Raw genomic sequence first — 14,990 nt, forward strand, 5'->3', positions numbered from 1 at the left:
CATGATGTTATACGGTATGGAATATCTCCCTGGTTAGTTGAGGTCACCTGCCCGGTTGTGTGTCGGCCCCCCCGCCACAAGCCTACTGCCCACCCCCCAGTCTATTCACTGCGGGGGCAAAGAGAGAAACAGAGGCAGCCTTGATGCTGTGCAAGTGCTGTTCAGCAAAAGCTGGAAGATTAGTGCGTTATCAGTACGGTTTTGGTCAAAGTTCTAAACCACAGCACCGTATGAGCTGCCATGAAGAAAATTAACTCTCTCCTAGCCAGGCCCTGTACAGCCTGAAACTCAGGAGGGGATCTTTGGTTTCTCTCTTCTCCATAAAACGTATATTGCCTAATTTTTCCTTGGAATACTCACCATTACCTGCTTTTACTATCCCTCAAAAGGAATAAACCAGCTGTACAGTCTAGATAACTTGGCCTTTCACAAGCATTCGAAGGAGATGAGCAGCCGATTTAAGCACATTAGGTGGATGCAGTGATTAGATGCTTCAAACCAGACTGTGCATATTGGCGCGGGATTACCATCTCTCTCTTGTAAATCCATTTACAGGTGTGTAAAGTAGGGGCTCTCAGACTCTCAAATGCGTGGATCATTGTCTCGGTTGAAAAAACGAATTGCAAAGCTCTTCCTCCATTATTCAAGCATGCCTGTGCCGTCAGGGTCCCCTTTTTGAAATGAATCTGTAGTTACATGAATAATCATTATTGGAAAAATATTCTGCTTGGCTTTGGTTTTCCCTTAAGATGATGAAGTAGCTTTCTGAAAAGACAAGCCAGTAGGATGGTGGGTGTGATCCTGTCAGCCTTATGAAGTCCCAACCTCTGCACCTCCTGGAATTGAGGCAACTAATATAAATCTTCCTCTGTTTTTAAATTAAAGCCTCATGAGTGTTGAAAACAGCTTTCCAGCGTGATATGAATGCACTTTAAAGGCTTTAAAACCAGAAAGCAAATAAAACCAATCTTTTTGCGTTTAGCTTGATGGTTTTTGAAGTCTGATGTTTTAGCATCTGATTTGTGAGTTTTGGACTCCTCTCCGCCTGCTGACAGGAAGGGCAAACCATAGCTGTGTCTGAAAGCAGCAACAAACTGCTTAATAGATTACAGAGATCTTCCACCTAGACAGCCGACTAGGAAAAATACTTCCATGTTCATGTATATCTGCATATGCCCCTTCCTAGTGAGGCGTTTACTCGAGCCAGACCCTAGTCATAGTCAAGTCGTATGGCAATGTGAACGCATTTCAATGGGCTAGGGGCTTACAAATGTTCTTCATAAATTTAAGTTAAATCGCATTTAGCTCAAAGGAATCTCATGATGCATTCCAGTGAGAATTAGGACAAAAGTTTAGGGCCAAAATGACACAGCTGGATTGATTTACACCAGCTGGGACACAGTCTTCAGTATCTATTTGTCTCCTGTTACAGCATGAAAAGCAAAATAGTCCTTCACTGTTGCATTGGCTAATCAAGCAACACTAGAAAAAAACAGGGGGCAGGATTTTGTTGGGTTTTGTATTTAATCAAGACTACACTAAATAGGTCATGGCATCGTTTTATTTTCTCCTGATATGAAGCAAAGACTCATCTGTTGCTTGAGCTGGAATCTCCAGCACATCTCCAAACCAAGAAACAAAACCAAAGAAACAACCAAAAAAAAGTACAGAGAGTAAATTAGATTTCACTGTAAATCTTTGTTTGACAAAATACACATTGCTGCAGAGGATTAGAAAGTGATAACATTAGTGATAACATTATCTCAGAGATAAAAGTAAAATGTTCTTCAAAATCCTATCACATTTATTTCTTTGGAACCGAATTTAGTGATTTAGCATTATGGTCACCAAATCTTTTTGGCTTTTTTTTTTATTTTCCTTTGGTCCTTAAGTTATAAAGTTTATCGTATCTGCTTGATACAGTTCATTTTAACATCACGAATTTGCAATTTACATGAGCCAGGGAAGATAATTCTACAATGCACGCACTTTCTGATTAACTGTGTGTGACTTAAGTAGATCTGAGAAATGAGTTTTAAAGAGTGTTTTGAAAGACCTAAATACAGCCATGCTTTATGAAGCAGAAATTAATTTTTTTTTTTAACTAGTCTAATTTCTGATAATCAGTGCAGTCCTTTGTTGTGCAAGGTTATTGCCGGTGGTGGTGGGCGTTTGCCAAGGAAGGGGGCTGGGAGGAGAGGGCACCAGCGCAGTGCGGGAGTAAGTTCTGGTGGAGAATTTACACAAAAGACCATCTTCATAATTGTTCAAGAAAAAATCTGTGGGACCAGGGTCTGAGAACTCATTTGATGAATATGCAAAATACATCATTTTGCACATAAACGGCTAACCTCACAAACACAGCGTATTTACATTGATTTGCTTAATGTGCACACTTCACATGTCTCTTATGCACTTATTTTTAGAGACATCTAGCAGAAATGACCCATATGCGTCCACTTTTCTTATCTTGTAATTCGCCCAGTCTTTTTAATCGCCCATACCTTTGGCACCAGATACTCGAATAATGACATCCAGTCCTCCATCCCTTCATGATGAGGTCAGTCTGATCTCTGTCACTGGATTCGTGTGGGGCTGGATGGAAGAATATTAATTTTTCTGGAGGTTTTTTTTTTTTTTTTTTCCCCTTCATATCTTATATATTCTATCAGTCTGAACTACGTCAGCTGCAGAAGACTATTTTAGGAAAAGTTCCACAAGTCTCTTCATAACTGGGAATGTTAGAGGGTTATTCAGGAACGTTTTACCAGTACCTGCTAATTTCTGTTGTTTGCATCGTGTCCTATGTAGGCTTTGAGATTAAGTCGACTGTATGATGTTTCTCTCAAACTAGACACAGCCGTACAGAAACAAAGATGTATTTGGGTTGTTTGCTCTTCATGGTGATATAAACTGGTGTAAGTCACCTGTGTCAGTGGCTTCATATTAACTGAGACCCCACTGTTTTAAATAACCAGGTTTAGATGTCGCTGTAGAAATACGTATATCAGTAGGAGATAGTTTTGCCCTAGTTGGGCATCTGGCTCTGGGTTTTCAATTCCGTGCCGTGCACTTAGAGTTTAGGCTTTTCAGTGCTTTTCTTGATGGTGCTTAAGTGCTAACATAATTTTTTAGGACCAAATACTGCATATGTCTCTTAAGCACATGTTTTTGTTTACTTGTTTGTCTTGACATGAAACGTGCTTGAACAAAGGTCAACCATATTCATTTATTTGACCTTAAAACAATGCCAGCAACAAAACCAAGGAAATGCTTTTCAATTATTTTCTCCACGTACCTCATAAAGAATTGGTACTGAACAGCCAGTATCTCAAGTTAAGTAAGGATTGATTCTTGGAGCCTAATTGGTGAGATTTATTGACAATACAGCATTTGGCTAGTTATAATAGATTCCTATTTGTTATACAGTTGATAATTCAACAAGTAACAGATTCTAATTTTCAGTGTTCGTAATACCATTAAAGCTGACTTTATTAGCCTACTCAGGGATGTTTAAAAACAATTAACCTTAATTTTTTAAAGTGGAATGTGAGACTTCAGCTATTAAACTTCAATTCTGCCTTAACTGCTCTGGAGCATTAGACATGTGGCTCCGGGATTCTGGCACCTTATTTGTGCAGGACAGCAAGGTATTCAACAAAGAAACACGAGGTTTGATTTTCACTTGTGTGCGCTTGTGGCTTTACTCATGTAGATAACCTCCTCTATGAATGCGATTCCCTTCTTTTAATTAGGTTCAGGATCAGGATGTAAATTCTTGTTGTGGTGAAGCATGGCCTAGGCCAGTGTTTAATTAAAGAATGGCAAACCTCCCGATGATCCGCTCCTGCAGAGAGAGGATTCATTTTAGAATATTGCCGTAAAATAACTGTAGGTGGCTTTTCAGACAGAGCCCGCTTTCTAGGGCTCCAAAATTAGGCGTGCTTTTCTACAGAGGAGAGTTTAGGAGAGGTTTCAAAGCAGATCAAAGTTAAAGAGTTTCCTGACGGATCAGCTTTGTAGCACTAAGCCCGCTGGGTGTTCTGCAAGGATCCATTGTCCCTATCTGCACTCTGAAAGCACAGCCGTAGCTTTGCATGCATTACACCGGCCGTGTTTTCAGTGGGGCTTTACAAATTGCCTAATCCAGGGTAGCACTTTTCTGGAAGCTCTTTAATCCTTCTAACATTTGCACAATGATCTCGGTACTGTAATTCTTGTGTGACAGCGTGTTGAAGCTCTTTCTGACTTACATTAATGATAGTACAAGAGTAATGGAATACCAAATTGACTTCATCATCTTTCAGGACTGAGAACACCATAAATTTAAATGTTTAAAAAAAAGTGGGGGGGCAAGTTCACTCCTGGTGTAATCACAGTGACATCTCTAGAGCTAGGTGAGGCGTGCATTGACTTTGTCCCGTTTAAGTAAATATTAACTCATATTTGGGAAGTTAAATGAGGGGGTAGATTCTACTGAAGACTTACAATTAAAAAATAGGAACCTTTCACAGTGGTATTCTATCAGAATAATACTTTTTTTCCTCCTAAGACTTTGATTAAAACATGATAGTCTCCCATGAAAATTCTAAACTAATCAGCTGAAATAAAAAATAGATGAGGATTGCATGAATACTTTATGCGAACGGTACGAAAGTAAGTCTCTAATTTTGAGGTATTGTGTTAAAACTTGCAGGACTACCCAGCAGGTAATAGCAGGCTGAGTTCCCATTTCTGCCCTCCTGCAGGCGATACAATAAGGCAGCACAGACAGGAGCCGAACGGCAATCCCAAGCAGCCATGCAAAACCAGTTCCGAGATGATAAAAATGAGGGACAGTCTGGCAGGCATGCTCACTGCAAAAAAAAACTTCCATAGCGATTCAGAAAACAATTCATTTCCATTTCCCTGGGAAAAGAGACAAGGAAACCGAATCACAGGGTGATATTCATGTATGTAACACAGCTGATGTTTTGGTTTTTTTTTAAAAAGAAAATTCTATTTTCTAACAATGATTGCTCAATGCAACCAATATTATCTGATGTCCTGCTTATTTATCTGCTTGGTTTTTAGTACCTGGGAGTTTGAATATGACTTTTATTCTCAACAGAAAATACAAAAATACAATATTTCTCCCTACAAAATCCCTGTGGGCTTTATCACGCCTCAGCTGTGCTTTCTTGACCCGGCATCTAGTCATCAGCGTACCATGGGAAGCACGTACCTTGATGAGCAGGTTGTGTTAATATATGCAATTGTTTGTGCTCACTACCTATGAATGATTAAATGCGTGAAAGAAAACAATTACCCAGATAACATCTAATTTCTCCGAGGAGTAATAGAAACCCTACCTTTCATTTGCTGAGTGCCATCACAAGTTGTGTAGTCCTCTTTGTTGTGATAAAAGGAGATGAGTCCAGGTTAAGAAAATCCTTTATATGATATTTTAAATGGGTTTTTTTCTTCCTAAAGCATATTCTGTAACCTTTAAAAAATTTTTAAAGCGTTGTCTTGGTGCATGTGTGACCATGTTGCGTATTCCAAAGTCCCAATTTTGTGTCACATTATGAACTAATTAGAAGAGAGACTGTGAGAAGCCACAAAGGGTATTAAAGCTGCACTGGTGGGAGATAGTAGCTGACTCCTTAAATTATCTGTGTGGCCGGTTAAGGCTTGTCTTGCGTGAGTGTGAATGTGCCACCTTACAACCTTGCGTAAGCAACTCACCGCAGCCTGGATCCGCAGGGCTGCTTCACCCTGTGCTTGAGCATCTCTCAGAAGAGAGGCCGGGATGAGAAAGACACTGTCCCCTCCCAGTGCGCAGCAAAGCTGCCGTGACTGGGTCTGGATTTCTTACTGGAGCAAACAGGGGAATGGCACATACTGATGCTTTTTTCCCCGAGGAGCTCCAGAGGTAGCCCAACGCTGTAATTTTGGTCTGGGCAGGCAGTTGGAGTCCCACGAAGCCTTTGAACATTACAGCTGCGTTTAGCCGAAGCCTTCAGCCTGGAGACTGTCCTTGATACCTGTGATAAAGGACTCTCCTGTGCTGACAAGGCTACCACGCAGTCCTGTGTTGTGAATAGTGAATAATCACCCCATTTTCTCTATTTTCAGGAGATTTGTCCTCACCAAGATGAGAGTCGTTCCAAAAGGAGCTTTCGCAGGACTGGGTGACCTAGAGAAAATGTAGGTATTATGTCAATATTTACTGGGTGGGAAACAACTATTTTACTCCAAACAGCAGCTTCTGATTGCTATTTCTTTTATGTCCTGAGAGCAAATCCGTTTCTCTGAGCTTCATCTAGTTTCATCTTTCTGTTTAAGAAAAAAAAAGAAACTTTTTTTTAACACCACGTTCCAAAACATTGTTGTCATAAATACATTTTTATGTCAGCAAGCGGGCAGTCCTTGGTCAAAGGATTGGTTCAGCATGGGGCGTCATTGCAATTAATAAATACAGTGCCATAGCAGAAGATCATGGGAAACTGGTTATTTTGAGAATTTTGGAGTGAAACAGCGGAAAGATTAGGGAGGAAAGCGCTCCTGTTCATAACAGGACAGCCAGTTGTTTTTTCGCTGATGAATAACTAGGATTGGTTTGTGCATGTTCAGAGTCAGCTGGCAGGATGGGTGAGAGAAGTTTCTTATGAGTGATAGATCTGAAAATCTTAGCACATTAAGGGTGTAAGCACCTAGTTTCTGTGAATTTTAGTGATAAGCCTGGAAGTACAATTATGAGCACCTTTGATGAGCAGATGTATCATGCATTCGTTAGTATACTACTGTGGATGTATTGCAGCCCTCCACCGCTAGAAGTTAGTAATGTGTTTCCGACTACTCTTTAGCAACAGAAAATCTGTGGGTTAACTGATGCCATCACTGTCCAACCCGAGCTATTATGGGCCATGTGTGATTTTTCTGAATTATTTCACATGTGGGCAAATCACAGCAGTTTGTTCAGAAATGCATCCAATGCTTGCACCCTGGCAGGAGAGGGTCACAAACAGGCTGTTTAGCCAAGAGGAGTCTGAGTGGGGAAATGCACTTAAAGGCATTGCCATTTTCAGTACTGTGTGTTTAACGGCAAAACCAAAAAGGAAATGACTACCATAATTTCTCTGCATCATTTCTACCCTTTTTCCATTGTATTCTTCCATAAGTAAGGGATTTAGCAAGAAGGTGAACACACCAGAAGGTATGGCAAGGAAGGGGAAAGGATTTTGAACTTAGAGATGGATGGATGGATGGTCGGACAGACGGACGGATGGATGGAGAACAAGCAGGGAACATGCAAGAAGGATTGAAGAGCTGCTGGTCAGCAGGCAGTGGTAAAGCTCACACGGCACCTGGCCTTTTCTGAACCGTGAGATCCATTTCAGGGCACCACTGTAGGTACAGGAGTCTTCTAATGGCACATGGTACACACTAAAAAGCCTCCATCTCCTGCAGCCCACACGTGGATTCGGACCCTCATAACCCCATCAAGCGCTGATGTTAAGAGTATTTTCTTGAGAAAAGAAAAAGAAAGTCTTGGTTTTTGTGGCCAAGAGATACCAGTTAGGAATAAGATCAGCTCTGCGTCACTAGTTTTGTTGGCACGTGTTTCTCCCTGGTCCTGCAGGGTTCCTTTTAGCCTAGTCCTTGTGGAAAATCATTGGGCTCTCTGGACTGTCAAGTGGGTTGCAAAGCGCATTGTAAACTGCTCCCGTTATCTTTAATTACTCAGAAACCATATGTCAGATATGTATGAAGGTAGCGATTGCATTGAATAGGATGTCTCTAAGTGGTGATTTATTGTTAGCCAAAAAAATTATATATGGAAATGAGCTCAATTTGAAAATATATCCATGTACTGTTAGTACATGGAGGAGAAATGGGGACAGACAGTTTATAGCAAAACATCCTTGAAAATAAAAGTCTGATAAATATGTAAATGAGACCAATCAACATCAACAAAGATACGGTATTTGCAGATGATATGGCAAACAGACAAAATTTGAAATAGCCCACAAATCCTAAACCTAAGCCATAAAGCATTCATCAGAAATATTCATGATAATGTAGGGACAGGAAAGTGTGTAATCAAATGATAGATTTGCATATAAAAACACAGCCTTTGTACAAAAGCCTTTTTACTCTTGCAAGTTCATGCACAGAAAGCAAGATTAAAGCAAACTGTAGTCTATTTAAGGAAAACAGCTATTAATAATGTGATGCCTCCATATGGTAAAATATGGATAGCCTGATGTATACAAATGAGGTACTTCAATGCAGTATATGTATGTGCTCACCTAGAAGTAAGTAGACTAAAAACTGAGTGACAAAATTTCTTGAGCGTGTTGCTGAAGCAAAACAGTATCTTATACAGTCCAGCATATCCATACACATGATTTTTCTCTTTGCTAGATCATTTCCAAATGTATTTCTGAGAACAGGGTAGGTTTTAAAGCCCAGAAGTTGCAGGCAGGTGGTGGGCTTTGGAATCATCCATTGGGGATGAGCTGATTGAGTACAAGTTAAATCAGAGATGAGTCCTCCATGAGAATCTTAACTCTGTTGTATTAATGGTCAAAGTGAATGAAGACTTTCAAATGCAGTGATCAAAAATTTCTGGTTTTCAAAAAAAAAAAAAATCATTCAGTAACATTTTTCAGTGTTCCTGCTTTCTCTATGCAGTTTAGTATCTTCCTAACCTCCTGAACAGCTTAGAGCTTTGATTGAACACATGTATTTTGCCACAAAATCTCAAATACTTCCAGATACCTCCAGTCAGGCTCCAGTCATAGTAGCCAGGAAAGGTCTTGTTTGTTTTCCATTTGGAGTGTCCAAGGACTCTGCAGAATGGACACTAGCGAACCGTGACTCATAATGGAAAAAAGTAGCATGAATTGGAAACATTGGCATGGAGCATCTGATCCATCGTCCTTTGTGAAGCTCCAGTCCAAAAGACAAAATCTTTTGGTTTTTATCTGATTTTTTTTATTGTTATTTGTTTTTATTTGGCAAAATACAGACTGGAGCTTTATTTGGCAAAATTGTCAGTGGAAGACTTTAGCCATTTTGAAGTTCTTTGAAAGAATGAGAGCCCATTTGAACCACCTCTAGCTTGCCATTTTCTTTGCACCCTTCTAAATTCCTTCAGTTACTGAAAAACCATGAAATGTCCATTCTGTAGATTGTCATATAGAGAAACAAATTCCACAAGAATATTCTAGGAGAAAGATCTTCTTTTCTTCTTGGATAAAATGTTTGAGGTTATGAAATAAACTGACAGGCTCCAATTATCTTAGGTGCAACTTGAATTTTCTTATAGAAAACTACTTCAGAAACCCAGATCTCTGAGGAACAACTTCACCAGCTTGTTGCTATCAGCTCTCCAACTTCCGCACAGCTCTGGCTTCGTGTTAATTTAGCAAATAGGTGTTCAGGGAAGCAGATCAGTTACTCTCGCTACATGTTTAGCCTACTCCTAAGTCTTAGCCAACTGGAACGTGGCAGCTCGTCTGGACTCCTGCTTAACCAACCTGTTTACACTCCCAGAACTAATTAACCCTCCAGTTACTAAATTAAAAATCAGCACCATGCAGGCACATGCCTGGCAAAATCAATTCAACATGCTCTGCAGCTGCTACGTCATCTTCAGCCTGCACTGAAAGTGCTTAATTTGGCGGAGAGACAGTCTGAAGCAATATTAACTCTCCCTTTTTCTCTTGTTGAGTTTCCTCCTGTTACGACAACGTAGCAAAGTAGACTTGTGAATGTTGGTCTAACAGGCACTGCTTCCGGCATCGTATTTATAGGAAGTTTGCTCTGATTGCCTTACCCTATGCAAGCCAAAGAGGTTTCACATTTGTATCCTGAGGTACAATCCCCTTGAAAATTAATCAACAGTTATTTATTCTTTTGAAGGGTTTAGGCTAAAAAATAATGGTTTTTTCATCATTCACTCTCAAATCTATCCTGTGTGTGCTCCAATGACATTCAGCTGTGTGGATAAAGTGCTTCTTGAACTAGAAGATGTCACAGAGAAAAAACTTCTTTATTGGCCCTGCTTTGTAGTTTGGAGTAAGGGGACAAGGGGATTTCCTTAGCAGATTTTGGCAAAGGGACATTTTAAGAACATGAACTGTGCTACGGTTAACAGCGTTTGGACAGCTAAGTCCTCGATGAGCTCTGAAAACCCTGCAAAGTGTTAAAACTTTTAGAGCTGATGGAATCCACCAGAGTTGATGCTCCTGGAAACTGATGTCTTCTGTCTATGGAAGACAGCAGGAATATAGGCACCAGCTACCTACATCTTCCTCATGGATTTGTAGAGAAAATAGCTCTGAATCATGTATTTATTTAATCACTCAGTGCATTCAAGCTTTTATGTTTCTTTTTGCTGGGACTGTTGATCCAGTGATGGTTCATAAGAACAAATACTGCTGGCCTGTGACCTAGATACATGAGCGCCAGCTTATTTCATATACAACAGCCAACCTGATGTATGATGCTGCAATCTCGCCTGTTTGCCCCTGTAGGCTAGAAGGCAGTCACACTTCCCTTTGACTTAATTAATCAGCCTGAGTTACCTTTTATGTTTTATCTAAACTGAGGTGAAGTGCTTGAGGACAGTGGAGACCACTCAATAGAGTATTTTGAGGCACGTCTAAAGTACATTGCTGAATCAAGGCATATCTCTCTTCCTGTGAGTGGACAAGGAGCAAAGTTCTTGGCTTGACTGTAAAAGTCTCAACAGGAGAATTTGCCACAGTGGGAAGTCTTCACTTTATTTAGCAACTTTTAACAACCTGGCAAATTGGTGGATTCACCATCCAGACCTTCTTCAGCAGTAGCCGTCAAAGCTGCCTGGTCTAGCAAGTGGCTAAGGGATGTCCATCATCCCATGTGCTCCCGAAATCGGTTCTGAAATCAGAATTCAGCCCCGGCATGTGATTCTACAACACTTGGTCAAAAAGGCCAAAAGATTCTGTAACAGGCCAAAAAAAATAGGAAGGAAGGGAGGGAGGGAGGCGGAAATCACACGATCACCTAAGGACGCGCAGTCTGTGCTTTCTGCTACCAAGAAAGGTGGTCAGTATTTTGCAGGTTCTTCAATTTTTCTTGGACAGTGTATCGTGTGCTGCCTCATTTGGTATGCGAAAGGCTGTGATTAAATAAGATCATTAAAGCTATTTTGAGAAAATGGTTAGGATTCAGTTGTAGCCAAGACGTTTGGAAATTGAATCTAAGCAGGAGTTCCTTTCTATCTTTTGTTGCATCATTTGAATAAATCTGCTATTTTTTTTTTTTTTTGCGAGAAGCAAAATATAGATTTGCAGGGTCTGCTGTGATAGATAAGTTAAATAGCGCCTGTTTACAAAAATATTTATTTACATCCCTAAGGTGAAAGGGGGACATGGTGCATTAGGTGTACCAAAATATGTACTGAATCAGGTAGCAATCACACTTTGGTAATAAATACTCCAGGGTATATTCTCAAGGTGCAGCTCCATGGATATTAAATTCTAATTTACATTATAGGAAGTTATGTGTAACATTCTGCATCTTAAGGGCAGGGCATGAAAATAAGTATGCTACTTAATGCATTTAAATTAGTCTAAATATATATTTTCTCTCAGGGAATAGAGGCCTACAGTTCAAAAACATTAAGGCGAGTAACCAGCATAAGCAAAGAAATTCAAAGTTCAGGCTGACATCCCAAAGAATAAATGTTTTGATGGGGCCACTGTTGTGATACGGACGGGTCTTTCCTCTCTGCCTGCCTGGTCTAATCCTGCGCGAGTCAGCAGGCGCTGAAGGCTGCCCAGCCACCGCAGGCTGGTGGTCGGGCAGTGGGCAATCACAGGAGGCTTCCTGGTTCCTGCAGGTGGACTCGCAGGTCTCAGATGCCCCCATCCCAGCTGATTGTCCGCGTCTGATGGTGATCAGTGGTTTTGAACTGGCTCTTTTCTGTACTGGAGGGGTTGCTTGCACTTCAGGCCTCCGGATCAGCAGCAAAATCATGTAAGAAAGCTTATCCTCTGCTGTACGCGCTGAACGCCTTCCCCGGCCCAACAGCGTCCAGGGTGTCAGTCTTCATTTGCCCATTGCTACACTCTGCCCTTTGAAACGGGTTCCTACAAATGGGATTTGAAAGGCGAACAGCTATGCCACCTTCTCCCAGAGGTCCTGGTGGTGGATGAGCCGGGCAAAGCTGCGCCTGGTGCCGCTGTCTCTCAGTGCGGCCATGAGCATCTTGGGTACATTTTCCTCTCGAAGGAGAGCAATTACTTCAGATGACCCTTCTGCAGCCTTTGCAAATACCGTTCCTTGGGTAGCAAACTTAAGTGTTTGGTATGAATACGTAGGAAGCCTGGTGTGTTCTTAATTCAGTTCATTTCCTGAAAGTAGAAGCTACGCCTTGTGTTCTAAACATAACAAGTAACGAAAGAAGACGCAGGTAGTTTTATTATAACCTATAAATGTTTTGCTGCATCATCACCTGGCATTCTGCTTTTCCCTGCCAAAGCTTGTCTGTGGAAGAGATCTTACACTTGCAGTTATGGTTGTCATCCCTTGCACAATTACAAAAATGTGAAGTAGACATTTATTATCCATGTCAGCAGCTCACTGCTGATGCCGAAGAGCAGAGATTTTAATTACAGCTTTGTGATATTTCAGTAAATGCATAACCTTGATCTCAATCTTTTGCTAATGCTTGGGCGGAACAAAGTCACAAATAAAGTAAAAACCCTTAGAAGAAGCTAGGAAATCAGTTCATAGTGTCCATATCAATATTTTCTAACTCTCCTCTTTAAAAAGTCCCAGAAAATCATGCTAATATTTGCATATTTTAATTGAAACATGTTAGAGTACAAAAAAGGAAGTATTCCATAATTCTTTCTGTGTGGTTTGGTATCTTGTTGCTTGCTTTCTTTGATAAAATATATTTAGAAGAAGAAAAAAGAAGATGCATTTTGTCATTAACTTCCTTTTGTTGAGCAAGAATGAGTTTTGTGGTAATGAAATGTTAGCAGAATCTTTATTTGTTAACTGTATTGATATGAAGGCAGCATTAGAGTCTGAAGCATTTAATGGAAGAATCGTCTTGGACATAATTTCTGGTCCCTGCTTTACAGCTGTCTAGACACATAGACAGGTAAAGCAAAAAAAAGGGAAATCCGCTTGCCTGAACGTATGCTAAATACTTTAATGCTTCTCCCCAGTGACATACTGTTCAGATTACCTGAATTCATAAAAGATGAAACGTGGGCAAATGTTTGTGTGAGTTCCGACTCTTCTTTAGGAGGAAACTTTGATCCAATGTTCTTCTGCCTTCCTCTACACAACCAAATCAGATAAAATTAAGTGCAGGCTAAATGAGGGTCGCTCTTTTGCGTATCCAAATGCGGGCTGCAAATAAGCCGCGTTCATTCAAAATGAGATTTGAGGGTCAAATGAACATTTCTAAAAAGAAGGTCTCAGCCCCGTGGTCAAAAAAAGGCTCCAAACGGAGATGTTAGGAATTATTAAGAAAAGGATAGGGAACAAACCGGGAAATATTCAGTGAGATGGAGACATTCATGGATGCTTTTCACCTGAGGAGTAATGGAACAGGACAAAACTACTCCGTCTGGAAGTAAGACCTTTGACGGGGGATATTGGAGTGGTCTGTACGGCAGGTTTAGTATGGGGCAGGGGGACAGGAATGATTATTCCTGCCCTTTCTCATACTATAATTGGAGGACAGGATTTCAAATAAAACCAGTGAGAAATCAAAAAAAAACCCTGAAGGCTGTACTTCTTCACACAATGCATGGTCCAGCTGGGCAACTCTGCTTTGGGACTTTGCTGATACAAAGAGTCTCTGGTAAAATTTGGGGGAGAAAATGTATCTCACCTCCTTAGATACCAAACACAAAGACTTGAGCTGCAAATTACGCCCCAAAAAGTTGATTGAGTATTCAGAGGAACTTTCTCAAGAGGCTTGCCCTGCTCTTGCACTGTTTTCTGGGCTTCCCTTACCACCGCTAGAGCAAGACACTGGGCTGGATGGACTTCAGGTTTGGCATGCTGTGGTTGTTCGGGTGGAGATATTTGCTTTCTCTGAATCATTCAGTTTTGGAAGGCAGCCTCACTCTAGGTCCTTGCATCAGAGCCATGAAGGTGATTATTGCAACTGATAAACGTAGCAAGGAGCCTCAGAATTGACAGTCATCCTGTGGTGCAGAATTAATACGATAATCTTTCTTCTCTTGTCCTGTGGGATATGCTTTATGCATACTGAAGAGGCTGATATGTTCACTTACTGGCCAGCTTTCTGAGATTCATCTCAGGGGCTTTTGGGTGGATTTTTTGTTTCAAGAGGGGCCAGAACTGGTGTTGTAAAATGTAAGATGGTTGCTGGTATGGTCGAAAATTTTTCCCCCAAAAGTGTCACACCTTCAGGTTCCATCTCTTCCTTCCAAGAGCTTCACTCTGATTTGAAGTAAAGGAAGTTTCAAGTTGTGGTTTATTGTGAGATTCTTGTACTTTCAGAGTAGAATCAGTGACCTTCTAAGTGGCTTTGTAAACATAACATTACATATTTGCTAAGAAACATAAAATAATTCTTATGCTGGCTGAGCAATACATTTATTAAACTTACTTATGTATATCAGAAAATGAAATGTGAACTCAGAATTGCTGGTTCTAATTACATTTTGTATTTTCAAATGTAATTCATAGCTCCTACAGGGCAAAAGATGGGTCTTCTCATGTGATCTTTCAGAATATTGCTCTGATGTAAATAATTCCCTTTTTCTTGTTAAAATAAGTAGATTCAGTTCTAATATCCCTAAATCATTTGTAAAAAATAATACCAATTGTATTTTGTGCATTAATTGCATATTAACTCTGAAATTTCTGGAAAGAATTCAGAGTAAAAGGTATTGACCTGAAAAAGAAGAGAATTGTAAACACAAGATTAAATCAAAATTAATACATGTAAGAAGCATTAAAGT

At 40.4% G+C, this 14,990-nt stretch overlaps 1 protein-coding gene across 4 annotated transcripts in view; it reads left to right on the forward strand.

The window, feature by feature from the left end:
- Positions 1-14,990, forward strand: part of FSHR (follicle stimulating hormone receptor) — a 90,018-nt gene that overhangs the window by 23,746 nt on the left and 51,282 nt on the right. For 3 of the 4 annotated variants that reach the window (XM_054197207.1, XM_054197208.1, XM_054197206.1), the window contains exon 2: positions 6,118-6,189. The exons of the other annotated variant lie outside the window; for it this stretch is intronic. In XM_054197207.1, the coding sequence (XP_054053182.1) occupies positions 6,118-6,189 (72 nt within the window). The remainder of the gene's footprint in view (positions 1-6,117; positions 6,190-14,990) is intronic. 4 annotated transcript variants of the gene reach the window in all.

Source organism: Rissa tridactyla, chromosome 3 (assembly GCF_028500815.1).
Source record: "Rissa tridactyla isolate bRisTri1 chromosome 3, bRisTri1.patW.cur.20221130, whole genome shotgun sequence".
In the NCBI taxonomy this organism is placed as follows: Eukaryota; Metazoa; Chordata; class Aves; order Charadriiformes; family Laridae; genus Rissa; species Rissa tridactyla.